We start from the raw sequence: 15,825 nt of genomic DNA on the forward strand, positions 1-15,825 counted from the left end.
GCTGAGATTATTTTAGAATATTTGGTCGGCATGGACGGGTTGTACAGAAGGGTTTGCTTCCCTGGAGTACATCTCTCTGACTCAATGATGTCATCTCACCCATACCATTATAACCAAAGCATAAAATCCTAACTTCTATATTCAGTTACCCTCTAAAATAACATTTTGTTGGATTTCTCAATTACTTTCTGCATCTACAAGTTTACCTTTTACAATTCATAAACTAGGCCACCCATATCACTTTGTGTTAGAGGTCTGCAATCTGTAACCATGTATATAATATATTTCTCTGTTCGTCCTGCCAAAATGGACAATGTCACATTGTGGGATCGGGTTCAAATATTGACCGAAACCAGTGAGTGGTAAAAATAGCCTCTTTATTTGGCAACCGCAGTTGCATGAGTTTGACGCGGTGATAAAATCCCAAAATACAGTTCTTAGATATATTAAAATTCCATCACTGTGATGTTACATTGTTTTATCTATAAGTACAAAATGGTTTGAGGGGCTTCGGTCTGGCGGAGACAGCTGGGCTAAACATCTGTTAATTGGTGGCTGTTACTTCTGATGGACAAAGAGTGCCTGTCTGGTCTGCTGGCATAATTAAGAGGTGTAAATCCTTTTGCATTTTAAGTTAGTAAATGTTAGTAAAAAATACTAGGCCTATTTTCTCTAAATAAGTTAGAAATCATACCTGTACTTAATAAAAGAATAAAGAATATTAAACTGATTACCACAGCTGAGTTGAGAGATTGAGTCATACAGTCAGAGATGTACAGCATGGAAACAGACCCTTCGGTCCAACTCGTCCATGCTGACCAGATATGCCAACCTAATCTAGTCCCAAGTGCCAGCAGCTGGCCCATATCCCTCCAAACCCTTCCTATTCATATACCCATCCAAATGCCTTTTTAAATGCTGTAATTGTACCAGCCTCCACCACTTCCTCTGGCAGCTCATTCCATACATGTACCACCCTCTGTGAAAACGTTGCCCCTTAAGTCTCTTTTATATCTTTTCCCCCTCACCCTTAACCTATGCCCTCTAGCTCTGGACTCCCCAGCCCCAGGGAAAAGACTTTGTCAATTTATCCTATCCACGCCCCCTCATGATTTTATAAACCTCTATAAGTTCACCCCTCAGCCTCCGACGCTCCAGGGAAAACAACCCCAGCCTATTCAACCTCTCCTTATAGCTCAAATCCTCCAACCCTGGCAACATCTATGTAAATCTTTTCCAAACCCTTTCAAGTTTCACAATATAATTCTGATACAAAGGAATCCAGAATTGCACACCATATTCCAAAACTGGCCGAACCAATGTCCTGTACAGCTGCAACATGACCTCCCAATTTCTGTACTCAATACTTTGACCAATAAAGGAAAGCATACCATAGGCTGCCTTCACTATCCTATCCTATCCTATCCTATCCTATCTACCTGTGACTCCATTTTCAAGGAGCTATGAATGTGCACTCCAAGGTCTCTTTGTTCAGCAATACTCCCCAGGACCTTACCATTAAGTGTATAAGTCCTGCTAAAATTTGCTTTCCCAAAATGCAGCACCTCTCGTTTATCTAATTTAAACTCCATTTGCCACTTCTCAGCTCATTGGCCCATCTGGTCCAGATCCTGTAGTAATCTGAGGTAACCTTCTTTGCTGTCCACTACACATCCAATTTTGATGTCATCTGCAAACTTACTAACTATACTCCTTTATGCTCACATCAAATTATTTTATATAAATGATGATGAAAAGTAGTGAACCCAGCATCGATCCTTGCGGCACTCCACTGGTCACAGGCCTCCAGTCTGAAAAACAGACCACCACCACCACCACCACCCTCTGTCTTCTGTCTTTGAGCCAGTTCTGCATCAAAATGGCTAGTTCTCCCTGTATTCCATGAGTTCTGACCTTCCTCGCCAGTCTCCCCTGGGGAACCTTGTCAAACGCATTACTGAAATCCATATAGATCACGTCCACTGCTTTGCCCTCATCAATCCTCTTTGTTACTTCTTCAGAAAACTCAGTCCAAGTTTGTGAGACATGATTTCCCATGCACAAAGACATGTTAACTATTCCTAATTAGTCCTTGTCTTTCCAAACACTTGTACACCCTATCCCTCAGGATTCCCTCCAACAACTTGCCCACTGCCGCATCCGGCTCACTGGTCTGTAGTTCCCTGGCTTGTCCTTATCACTCTGCTTAAATAATGACACCATGTTAGTCAACCTCCAGTCTTCCAGCCCCTCACCTGTGACTATTGATGATACAAATATCTCAGCAACGGTCCAGCAATCACTTCATAGCTTCCCATACTTAAAGGGTATGCCTGATCAGGTCCTGGGGATTTATCCAATTTTGTGTTTCAACCAGCAATTCCTCCTCTGCAATATGGGCATTTTGTAAGATGTCATAATCTATTTCCCTACATTCTATATCTTCCATATCCTTTTCCACAGTAAATACTGATGCAAAATACTCATTTAGTAGCTGCCCCATCTTCTGTGGCTCCTTGCTGATCTTTGAGAGGCTCTATTCCCTCCCTAGTTACCTTTTTGTCCTTAATGTGTTTGTAAAAACCCTTTGGATTCTCCTTGACCTTAGTTGCCAAAGCTATCTCATGTCCCTGTTTTCCCCTCCTGATTTTCCTCTTAAGTATAGTCCTGCTTCCTTTATACTCTTCTAAGGATTCCCTCGATCTATCCTGTCATATGCTTTCTTGTTTCTCTTAACCAAACCCTCAATTTCTTTAGTCATCCAGCATTCCCTAAACCTACCAGCCTTTCCTTTCACCCATACTGTCTCTGGATTCTCGTTATCTCATTTCTGAAGGCTTCCCATTTTCCAGCTTTACTTTTTCCCTGCGAATATCTGCCCCCAATCAGCTTTCAAAAGTTATAGTCAGAGTCATACCTTCCTCCAATTTAAAACTTCAACTTTTAGATCTGGTCTATCCTTTTCCATCACTATTTTAAGTCTAATAGAATTATGGTCACTGGCCCCAAAATGCTGTCCCACTGACACCCCAGTTACTTGCCCTGCCTTATTTCCTAAGAGTAGGTCAAGTTTTGCACCTTCAGTAATAGGTACATCCACATATGCCAGGTTGTTGAATTACATTCAAATAACAACCGCAATCAGTGAGTGGTGACAATAGCCTCTTTATTTGGTAACCGCAGTTTCACAAGTTTGCGATGACAATAAAATCCTAAAATACAGTTCTTGCATATGAAAATTCCATCACTATGGTGTTACATTGTTTTATCTATAGTACACAAAAGTTTGAGGGGCTTTGGTCCTGGGGAGACAGGAGATGGGATTAAGAATATCTACCTGGTCGGTTTGCATCATTAAGAGGCGTTGGTCCTTTTGTCTTTTAAGTTAGTAAATGTTAGTAAAAATATTAGGCCGATATGTTGTAGATGAGTTAGAAATTATACCTGTATTTAGTAAAAAAAATTAAATGACTTACCACAGTTGGGTTGAGAGATTTGTTTACTATTTGCTGGTGTGAGTTTCATTCATTCATGTGATTTCACAGAAGCACTGTTTTGACAGTTAGTTTCTTAAAGGGATAGCAGCCCAATTAATAGGTATTTGACAAGTACATACTAATGTTTTGTAATCTATTCAGGTCCGAGAGATGGTTGGTAAGGGCTGATTAATGTTGGTATTGCTCTGGGATGGTATTGCTTTGAATATGTTACACTTATTCAGAGGTAAATAGGCCTAAACACTGCTTGTGTAAGGATTGAAGATGTAAAAAAGCAGTAATGGGTTGAAATGGTTATTTTAACTGGTCGAACCACCGTTTTATGAATCAATGAAGCCATGTTATCGTACAGAGTTATGAATGAAACAGAAATGTAGTGTTCGCTTGTGAATTGGTTAGTAAAGGAGTTATGAATGAAGCACTTGTGAGTAGCTTAGTAAAGAGACCTATAATATAATATCTCTCAACATTTTCCCATTTTATACTTTGTTTGGTAGGACCTGAAGGGAACGCTGGCCCAGGAATTGGACTTTGAGAATGAAGGTCGTAATGCAGAACGATGTGCAGAAGATCTCAAGCACTTCAAATTTATTGTCATTCCTAAGGTATACTGGGAGCAGACCAGTAAGGTGAGGCAAAAGGAAGGAGTATGTTCTGGCTGTGTTAAAATCTATAGAGTCATAGAGTCCTACAGCATGGAGACAGGCCCTTTGAACCAAACTGGTCCATGCCGACCAAAATGTTCATCCATTCTAACCCCATTTCCCTGCATTTGATCCATATCCTACCACTTGCAAAAATGCCATCCCGTATTCCCAATTCCTCTGCCTCTGCTGTATCTGCTCCCAGGAGGACCAATTCCACCATAGAACACACCAGATGGCCTCCTTCTTTAGTGACCGCAATTTCCCTTCCCACGTGGTTAAAGATGCCCTCCAACGCATCTCGTCCACATCCTGCACCTCAGCCCTCAGACCCCACCCCTCCAACCTTAACAAGGACAGAACGCCCCTGGTGCTCACCTTCCACCCTACAAACCTTCGCATAAACCAAATCATCCGCTGACATTTCCGCCACCTCCAAAAAGACCTCCCCACCAGGGATATATTTCCCTCCCCACCCCTTTCTGCCTTCCGCAAAGACCATTCCCTCAGTGACTACCTGGTCAGGTCCACGCCCCCCTACAACCCACCCTCCCATCCTGGCACTTCCCCTGCTACCGCAGGAACTGTAAAACCTGTGCCCACACCTCCCTCACCTCTATCCAAGGCCCTAAAGGAGCCTTCCACATCCATCAAAGTTTTACCTGCACATCCACTAATATCATTTATTGTATCCGTTGCTCCTGATGCAGTCTCCTCTACATTGGGGAGACTGGGCACCTCCTAGCAGAGCACTTTAGGGAACATCTCTGGGACGCTGGCACCAATCAACCACACCGCTCCGTGACCCAACATTTCAACTCCCCCTCCCACTCTGCCGAGGACATGGAGGTTCTGGGCCTCCTTCACCGCCGCTCCCTCACGGGAAGGAAGAAAGCCTCATCTTCCACCTCAGAACACTTCAACCCCAGGGCATCAATGTCGACTTCAACAGTTTCCTCATTTCCCCTTCCCCCACCTCACCCTAGTTCCAAACTTCCAGCTCGCACTATCCCCATGACTTGTCCCACCTGCCTATCTCCTTTTCCACCTATCCACCCCACCCTCTCCTCCCGACCTATCACCTTCATCCCCCTCCCTCACTCACCCATTGTACTCTATGCTATTTTCTCCCCACCCCCACCCTCCTGTAGCTTATCTCTCCACGCTTCAGGCTCACTGCCTTTATTCCTGATGAAGGGCTTTTGCCCGAAACATCGATTTCGCTGCATTTTGGATGCTGCCTGAACTGCTATGCTCTTCCAGCACCACTGATCCATATCCTTCTCAGCCTGTTTCTGTAATTAAAATTTAAAGAGGTTGTCATTGTTGGCTTAGTTTTGCATGCTATAAAATCACTTTAATTTCCATTCAAGAATACTCCGTTACCTTGAAACTGGATCTAAAAGCATTCACCTATTTATTCAGGTCGGATACCAACCAAACATTATTGGAAATGAGGCAAGTAGGGCCTGTAAACATTTATTTTACGTGAATTTTGCTGCTTACCAGATTATTCTTTGTGTCGGCTGGCAAAAATGGAAGTTGTAACTCTGAGGGTGCTATAAAAGTCTGTTTGTGTTGCGATGTCTCTAAAATGGTATAATGGTAGAATATGAATTAAGTCTTTTGTCAACGATGCATCTGGAATTTGACTTTGGTTCTGGAAAATGCTACTCTTGCAAAACTATTTATTTCCCATCATAACTGCCCAGAATGAATTTCTAAGAACATATGATAACTATAATTAGCTTTAATTCCTCATTCCCACCCACTCCCAATATGCTTTGAAACTTTAGAGGTCAAAATTCTATCTTAGTTACAATAAACTCAACTATGGAGCATCTACGATGTTTTGAGAGAGAATTCCAAAAATTCACTGCTCTTTGAATTAAGAAATTTCTCCTTACTTCGATCCTAAATGATCTCACCACCAATTACCCACATCCCCCGTTTTACCTAGTCTGTGTGTGTGTGTGTGTGTGCGCGCGCGCGCGCATGCGCACGAGAGAGACACGTAGAGATGTACAGCACGGAAACAGACTCTTCGGTCCAACCAGTCCATGCCGACCAGATGTCCCAACTCAATCTAGTCCCACCTGCCAGCACCCTGCCCATATCCCTCCAAACCCTTTCTATTCATGTATCCATCCAAATGCCTTTTAAATGTTGCAGCCACAGTTGGAATATTGTGTACAGATCTGGTCGCCACATTTCAAGAAGGATGTGGAAGCACTGGAATAGGTGCAGAGGAGGCTTACCAGGATGTTGTCTGGTCTGGGGGGAAAGTCTTATGAGGACAGGCTGAGACACTTGGGTCTGTTCTCAATGGAAAGAAGAAGGCTAATAGGGGATTTGCTAGAGACATACAAGACGTTCAGAGGATTAGATAGGGTCGACAGTGAAAGTCTTTTGGATTAGTGGTACTGGAAGAGCACAGCAGTTCAGGCAGCATCTGAGGAGCAGTAAAATCGACGTTTCGGCCTAGTGAAAGTCTTTTTCCTAGGATGATGATGTCAAGGGGCATAACTACAAATTGAGGGGTGATAGATTTAAAACAGATGTTATTGGCGGGTTCTTTATTCAGAGTGTGGTAAGGATGTCGAATGCCCTACCTGCTAATGTAGTTAACTCAGCCACATTAGGGAGATTTAAGCAATCTTTGGATAAGCACATGGACGATGATGGGATAGTGTAGGGGGATGGGCTAATAATAGTTCACAGGTCAGCGCAACATTGAGGGCCAAAGGGTCTGTCTTGCACTATGTTCTAATCACTCCGCCTTCCATTATAGGAAAACCTTTCATCTGATGAACTACTCTAATGAACTGTTGTTGCACTGTCTCCACCATAAGCCAAAACTGTACAGTATTCTCACCAGAGCTCTCTACAACAGTAGCAAGATTTCTTTATTGTTATACTCCAATCGTTTTCCAATAAAAGTCAACTTGCCATTCTAATTGCTTGCTTATTTCTGAATCTTAATTTTCTGTTCCTTTTATAAAGTACACTAATTCATCAAGATACACAAATTTTTTTGCGTTTCCTGTCTCTTTTTCAAAAAAAGTCCTGCATTTCGTTTTTTACTACCGAAGTAAATAACCTCTTGTCCCCATATTGTACTCATCTGCCACCTTGTTGCACGTTCACGTAACCTATCAGTACATCATTTCAACCTGTGTCCTTGCAGCCTACATTCCCACCTAACTTTTATCTCGTCTGCTAACTTAGAAAAGAAGACTGACAGTAATGTATCTTAAGTCATCAATATAAACTAAGACACTGAGATGAGGCTCCAGCACTGACCCTTGAATCACTCCATTAGCAACAGTCTGTCAACTTGAAAATAATCTGTTCACTGCTATTTCCTGCTTCCTATTAACTACTCCTCTATCCATGCTGACATGTTACCCCCAATTCTGAGAGCCCTTATTTTGCCTTTTGTTTTGTGTGACATCTTGATGAATGCATTTGGAAACTGAAATATGTTACATCTGCTGGTTTCTCTTCATCTACCTGCCACTTACGTCCTTCATATATAAAATGAAAAAGAGTGGCTAAGGTAAAAATTCTTCCTGTAGAGGATGAGAAGGGGGATTTGATAATGGGAAATGAGGAAATAGTCAAGACATTGAACAGATATTTTGTCGGTCTTCACAGTGGAGGACACAAATAACATGCCATTAATTGATGACCAGGGGACTGAGGTAAGTGAGGACTAAAAAATGATTATTATCATGAAAGGGGTAGTGTTGGGAAAGCTTAATGGAGCTAAGGACAGACAAGTCTCCTGGCCCGGATGGAATGCATTCCAGGGTACTAAAAGAGATAAAAAATGAGGTCTGCAGATGCTGGAGATCACAGCTGCAAATGTGTTGCTGGTCAAAGCACAGCAGGTTAGGCAGCATCTCAGGAATAGAGAATTCGACGTTTCGAGCACAAGCCCTTCATCAGGAATAAGAGAGAGAGAGCCAAGCCGGCTGAGATAAAAGGTAGGGAGGAGGGACTAGGGGGAGGGGCGATGGAGGTGGGATAGGTGGAAGGAGGTCAAGGTGAGGGTGATAGGCCGGAGTGGGGTGGGGGCGGAGAGGTCAGGAAGAGGATTGCAGGTTAGGAGGGCGGTGCTGAGTTGAGGGAACCGACTGAGACAAGGTGGGGGGAGGGGAAATGAGGAAGCTGGAGAAATCTGAATTCATACCTTGTGGTTGGAGGGTTCCCAGGCGGAAGATGAGGCGCTCCTCCTCCAGCCGTCGTGTAGTTGTGTTCTGCCGGTGGAGGAGTCCAAGGACCTGCATGTCCTCGGTGGAGTGGGAGGGAGAGTTAAAGTGTTGAGCCACGGGGTGATTGGGTTGATTGGTTCGGGCGGCCCAGAGGTGTTCTCTGAAGCGTTCTGCAAGTAAGCGGCCTGTCTCACCAATATAGAGGAGGCCACATCGGGTGCAGCGGATGCAATAGATGATGTGTGTGGAGGTACAGGTGAACTTGTGGCGGATATGGAAGGATCCCTTGGGGCCTTGGAGGGAAGTGAGTGTGGAGGTGTGGGCGCAAGTTTTACATTTCCTGCGGTTGCAGGGGAAGGTGCCGGGGGTGGAGGTTGGGTTGGTGGGGGGTGTGGATCTGACAAGGGAGTCACGAAGGGAGTGGTCCTTGCGGAACGCTGATAGGGGAGGGGAGGGAAATATATCCTTGGTGGTGGGGTCCGTTTGGAGGTGGCGGAAATGGCGGCGGATAATACGTTGTATGCGCAGGTTGGTGGGGTGGTAGGTGAGAACCAGTGGGGTTCTGTCTTGGTGGCGGTTGGAGGAGCGGGGCTCAAGGGCGGAGGAGCGGGAAGTGGAGGAGATGCGGTGGAGGGCATCGTCGATCACGTCTGGGGGGAATCTGCGGTCCTTGAAGAAGGAGGCCATCTGGGTTGTGCGGTGTTGGAATTGGTCCTCCTGGGAGCAGATGCGGCGGAGACGAAGGAATTGGGAATATGGGATGGCGTTTTTACAGGGGGCAGGGTGGGAGGAGGTGTAGTCCAGGTAGCTGTGGGAGTCAGTCGGTTTATAATAGATGTCTGTGTTGAGTCGGTCGCCCGAGATAGAAATGGAAAGGTCTAGGAAGGGGAGGGAGGAGTCTGAGACAGTCCAGGTGAATTTCAGGTCGGGATGGAAGGTGTTAGTAAAGTTGATGAACTGTTCAACCTCCTCGTGGGAGCACGAGGCAGCGCCGATACAGTCATCGATGTAGCGGAGGAAAAGGTGGGGGGTGGTGCCAGTGTAGTTGCGGAAGATGGACTGTTCCACATATCCTACGAAGAGGCAGGCATAGCTGGGGCCCATGCGGGTGCCCATGGCAACTCCTTTAGTTTGGAGGAAGTGGGAGGATTGAAAAGAGAAGTTATTCAGGGTGAGGACCAGTTCAGTCAGTCGAAGGAGGGTGTCAGTGGAAGGGTACTGGTTAGTGCGGCGGGAAAGGAAGAAGCGGAGGGCTTTGAGTCCTTCGTGATGGGGGATGGAGGTGTACAGGGACTGGATGTCCATAGTGAAAATAAGGCGTTGGGGACCGGGGAAGCGAAAATCCTGGAGGAGGTGGAGGGCGTGGGTGGTGTCCCGAATGTAGGTGGGGAGTTCTTGGACTAAAGGGGACAGGACCGTGTCGAGGTATTGGGAGATGAGTTCGGTGGGGCAGGAGCAGGCTGAGACAATGGGTCGGCCGGGGCAGGCAGGTTTGTGGATTTTGGGCAGGAGGTAGAAACGGGCGGTGCGGGGTTGTGGGACTATGAGGTTGGAGGCGGTGGATGGGAGATCCCCTGAGGTGATGAGGTCCTGGATGGTCTGGGAGATGATGGTTTGGTGGTGGGAGGTGGGGTCGTGGTCAAGGGGGCGATAAGAGGAGGCGTCAGCGAGCTGGCGTTTGGCTTCAGCGGTGTACAGGTGGCAGGAGAAATAGCAAATACGCTTGTGGTAATTTTCCAAAATTCGGTGGACTGTGGGGCAGTTCCATCAGATTGGAAAACAGTACATGTAACGCTAATGTTTAAAAACAGGTTAACAAAAAATGAAGAATTATAGGTTGGTTAGCTTAACTTCTGTGCTTGAATCCTATCCGCAAGGAAGTAATAGCAAGACATTGGGATAGAAATTGTCCTGTTGGGCAGTTGCAGCATGGGTTCATGAAAGGCAGCTGAAAATGTGTTGCTGGTTAAAGCACAGCAGGTCAGGCAGCATCCAAGGAATAGGAAATTCGACGTTTCGGGCATAAGCCCTTCATCCTGAAGGGCTTATGCCCGAAATGTCAAATTTCCTATTCCTTGGATGCTGCCTGACCTGCTGTGCTTTAACCAGCAACACATTTTCAGCTGTGATCTCCAGCATCTGCAGACCTCATTTTTTACCCTTCATGAAAGGCAGGTCATATTTAATTAATTTACTGGAATTCTACAAAGACGTTATGAACGCAGTGGACAGTAGTGACCCAGTTGATGTTGTGCATCTAGATTTCCAAAAGGTGCCACACAAAAGGCTCATGCATAAGATGAAGGCGCACGGCACTACGTAGAATCGAAGAAACTGTGTAGAAACAGGCCAATTGGCCCAATTGATTCACACAGCACCTCTGAAGAGTATCCCACCCAAACCCATTTTCCTACCCCTATTATTGTGCATTTCCCTGAACACTATGGGCAATTTAGTATGGCCAATTCACCTAACAGCACATCTTTGGATTGTGGGAGGAAGCCAGAGCACCTGGAGGAAACCCAAGCAGACACAGGAGTGTGTGTAAGCTACACACAGTCTCCCAAAGCTAATCGAACTCTGTTCCCTGGTGCTGTGAGACTGCTGAGCCAATGTGCCGCTGTACGGGTAATGTGTTAGCATGAAGAGTGGTTAAATTAATTAACAGGAAGCAAAGAGTAGGAATAAATGAGTGCTTTTCTGGTATGGCCATCTGTGACTATTAGTGTGCATCAGGCATTAGTATTGGGACCTCAATTGTTTACAATTTACATTGATGATTTGTAGTTGGGGACTACGTGTAGTGTATCAAAGTTTGCGGATGACAATTAGACTAGTGGTAGAGCAAAGTGTGCAGAGAGAGATTGGGTGGGAAAAGATCTGAAGACGGAGTACAGTGTTGATAAATGTGAACTCATCCATTTTGGAAGGAATAACAGTAAAAAGGACTATTATTTGAATGGTCAAATATTGCAGCATGCTGCTGTGCAGAGGGACCTGGGTGTCATTATGCATGTATCACAAAAAAGTTGTCTTCAGGTGCAACAGGTAATTAAGAAGGCGAATGCAATTTTGTCCTTCATTGCTAAACGGATTGAGTTTAAAAGCAGCAAGTTTATGTTCCAGCTATGTAGGGTGCTGATGAGGCCACACCTGGAATACTGTGTGCTGTTTTGGTCTCTTTACTTGAGAAAGGATGTACATTGGAGGGTGTGCAAAGGATATTCATGAGGTTGATTTCCGGAGTTGAGAGGGTTGGCTTATGAGGGTAGACTAAGTGTATATTCATTGGAATTTAGAAGAATTGGAGGGGGGGGGGTCTTGTAGAAAGAGGTAAAATTATGAAAAGAATAGATAAGACAGAAGCGGGAGGATGTTTCACTGAAAGGTGAAACTAGAATAAGAGGGCATAGCCCCAAATGATTGTGAATCTGTGGAATTCCCTGTGTTTAAATCTAGGATATTTTTTAAAATATTAAAGGAATTAAGGGTTCTGGTGAGAGGGTGGGTAAGAGGAGCTGAGACCTCAAAAAATCAATGATCTTATTGAATGACGGAGCCGGCTCCAAGGGCCAGATAGCCGCCTCCTTCTAGTTCTTAAGTAAAAAGAAAACTATATAGCACAATTTTCATTTTATAAAACAATATTGCTTTTACTGGACAAATTGAAAATCACAGTACAAGTGATTCCTTAGCTTGGTTAGATCCTGTTTTTAAAGGGTCACTGGACCCGACTCTTTCTCTCCACTGACGATGCCAGACCGGAGTTTCTCCAGAAATTTGTTTTGTTTCAGATTTTCAGCATTCCACACTTCATTTTCTTAATTTGAGGATATGTTGGATTTTAGTTCTAAATGTTTTTCCACCGTTGTTTCTCTGCTGGAATTTATTATTTTTAAATTTCTCGCAATTAATAGCCCGTTGCATAGTGTCTCTTTCTGTTGTGTGATTTATGGAGACATTCAGTGTGTCTGCTATTTCTTCATTCCAGTTAATGATTTCTCTTCTGTTGTTTCCCAGAGATCAACATTTTCTTGAGCGAATCTACATTTTTAAACAGCTTTTACAAGTGTTTAAAATCTGTTCTCACATTCTTGGCTGGTTACCTTCTTGTTCTTCCACTCCCCCATCCTCTGCTTTACCAATTGTTTGGCTGTTCTCTGCTGGTTTCTCAAAAACACACCGTATTTTGGCCTCAACTACTTGTGTAGTGAATTCCACAGGCTTGCTACTCTGTGTGGATAAAGAGATTTCTTCATTTCAGTCCTCAATAGTCTACCCCAAATCCTTAAGACTGTGACCCTGGTTCTGGACACCACACCATCAGGAGCATTCTTCCTACATTCACCTATTCACCTTGTCTCACCCTTTTTTTTTTACAATTTTATAGGCTTCTATGAGATGTCCCCCTCATTCTTCTGACCTCTGCGAATACAATCCAAACCGATCTAACCTCTCATAAGTCAGTTGTACCATCCCAGGAAATAGTTTGGTAAACATTTGCAGCACTTCATTTATAACCAAGAAATCATTCTTCAGATCAGGAGATCAAAGCTACACTATTCCAGCTGTGGTTTCATTGTAGTCCTGTATAATTGCAGTAAGATATTCCTGCTTCTGTCCTCAAACCCTCTCACTGCAAAGGCTAACGTACCATTTGCCTTCTACACTACCTGTTGCATCTATATACTTTATTCAGTGACCAATGTAAGAAACACCTGGATCTCATTTGTACGTTCCCCCCTCAATTTATAGCCATTCAGATCATAATCCACCTTTCTGTTTTTGCTCCCCAAGTAGATAGCAGTGATCTGATCGAAGTCTCCTAGATATTAACCGGAAAAGACAGGGTAGGTAAACTATTTTCATTGTTTGGAGATTGTCAACCACACTTTGTATGTAGAACTGTGCTAATATCTCACCCTAACAGTCTGGTCCCAATTTTTAGACTATGCACTCCAGTTACATTTTTCCACCAAAAGCAAATGGACTCCGCTGTTGACTTTTATTAAATCTGAGATAAATCCTTTTTTTTGTTAAGCAAATAAAATAAAAGATATGGGCCAAAGCTGTTGGGCTACAAACCAGCCATGATCTCATTGGGTGAGGAAATGAATGAGCTGCTGCTATTCCTATGCACTTATTTATCCACATTACACTACACCTTTTATACACTAGTCCATTACTTTAATTGGTCCCAATCATAATGAAGCATCTCTGCTGCATTCCCATCTATCACCCACCCAGCTTTGTCTTCTGCAAATTTGAATTTGACATTTAGTTCCATCATAAATATATATTGTGAATAGCTCAAGTCTTATCAATGATTCCTCAGTATCCCACTAGTTACTGCCTGCCATTCAGAAAAAGACCCGTCTGTTCCTGCTCCTTGCTTCCTGTCTGCAAGCTAGTTTTGTATCCATATCAATGCACTACCTCCAATCTCATGTGCTTTAACTTTACATATATGATGGAGAGTCCATGGATGTGCTTTTTAATTACTTAGAGTTTTAATGTCAAAAACTCTAAGTAATTAAAAAGCACATCCATGGACTCTCCATCATCTGCTCCATGAGTTACATTGCTCAGACTTCCAGTAGATGTGACAGGCAATTTTTTTATGATTTCAAGTGTTGAACTATTACATTTTTTTTAGAATGGACTAGCATTTTCTCCACTACTGATGTCAAGCTGACTGCTCGTTCCTCGCTTTCGCTCTGCCACCTTTTAGATAGAGGGATTAAGTTAGCTACCCTCCGATCTATAGGACTACTATTAATTCTGCCTCACTTGCTCACTTTTAGATCCTCCGACCATTCTGCAATATATTGCTCCAGGAAACCGGAGTCATGTAGACGGGGCCTTTGGACGCTCAAAATCTCCATCTAGACTAAACCCATTTCCCAACACTTTGCACATATCCTCCTCCTGTGATCTGAACAAAATACTCCCTGTCAGTGTCGTTCAGATAATTGAGGTTTCTCTATGTTAAACGCCATTTGCCATTTCTCGGCCCACTTCCCTTGCTGATCAAGGTCCTGCTGCAATTTCTGATAACCTTGCTTGCTGTCCACAATACTACCTATTTTAGTGTCATCTGCAAACTTACTAATCATGCCTTGTATATTCTGATCCAAATCATTGATCTAGATAACAAACAGCAATGGGCCCAGCACTGACCCTGGGGCACTCCACTGGTCACAGGCCTTCAGTCTTCCACTGTTACCCTCTGCTTCCAATCATCAAGCCAATTTTGTATCCAATTTGCCAGCTCACCCTGGATTCCATGTGACCTAACCTTCAAGAGCAGCCTACCATGTGGAACCTTATCAAAGGCCGTGCTGAAATCCATCTAGACTACATCTATCACCCTGCCCTTATCAACCTTCCTGGTCACTTCATCAAAGAACTTAATCAAATGTGTGAGGCATTATCTCTCACTCTCTCAAAGCCGTGCTGACTACTCCTAATCAAACCCTGCCTTTTGCTACTGTAAAAGAATTCCATAAACTCATATATACAGATTAAAGCAGGAGGAGGCTAGTCAAGCACTTGACCATGCTTTGCCCTTCAGTAAGATCATGGTTGACCTGATTTCTCTATGTTCCCACCTACCTCTGTGACCATTAAACCCCCTTGTTTATCAGGAATCTGTCTTCAAAATCTGCCTCAAAAATATTTAAGGACTCTATTTTCACCACTTTTTTGAGAAAAAGAGCTCCAGAGACTCAAAAATGTCTTTCCATCTCTTTTTAAATAAACAAAATGTTCTTAAACAGTAACCCCTTGTACTAGATTCTCTCATTCAAATAAAGATCTTTTCCACACCCTGTTAAGGCAACTCAGGACTTTTGTGTTTTGATCAAGTCACCTGTCACTCTTCTAAACTCTAGTTGATAGCCCGTCTAAACTTTCATCGTAAGTGTGTGGTACTGGAAAAGCATAGCAGGTCAGGCAGCATCCGAGGAGCAGGAGAATGGACGTTTCGGGCATAAACACTTCATCGGAAATGAGGCTTGTGGGCCAAGAAGGGGGGTGGGGTGGGGATGGTGGTTGGGGGGGGGCGGGGGGGCACTGTAGTTGAGAATGCGGTAGGTAGATGAAGGTGGGGCGAAGGTAATAAGTCAGAGGAGGGTAGAGCGGATAGAGGGAAAGGTAATGGACAGGTCAAGAGGGCGGTGTTGAGTTGGAAGCTTGGACTACAATAGTGTGGGAGGGAAAATTTGGAAACTGGTGAAATCCACATTAAACCTGCGTGGTTGCAGGGTCCCAAGGACCCCAGCTATGCCTGTGTCTTTATCGGGTACGTGGAATAGACCATCTTCTATAGCTACACTGGCACCAGCCCCCACCTTTTCCTCTACTACATTGATGACTATCAGCGCTATCTCATGCTCCCACAAGAAAATTGAACAGTTCATTAACTTCACTAACAACTTTCACCCCAATCTCAAATTCACCTGGACT

The 15,825-nt window shown here is 44.0% G+C and overlaps 1 protein-coding gene across 1 annotated transcript in view; it reads left to right on the top strand.

The window, feature by feature from the left end:
• adck5 (aarF domain containing kinase 5) overlaps positions 1 to 15,825 on the top strand; it is a 137,275-nt gene that overhangs the window by 84,197 nt on the left and 37,253 nt on the right. Inside the window, exon 8 of the mRNA XM_060825663.1 lies at positions 3,995 to 4,126. Within this exon, the coding sequence (XP_060681646.1) occupies positions 3,995 to 4,126 (132 nt within the window). The remainder of the gene's footprint in view (positions 1 to 3,994; positions 4,127 to 15,825) is intronic.

Source organism: Hemiscyllium ocellatum, chromosome 5, assembly GCF_020745735.1.
Source record: "Hemiscyllium ocellatum isolate sHemOce1 chromosome 5, sHemOce1.pat.X.cur, whole genome shotgun sequence".
Lineage (NCBI taxonomy): Eukaryota > Metazoa > Chordata > Chondrichthyes > Orectolobiformes > Hemiscylliidae > Hemiscyllium > Hemiscyllium ocellatum.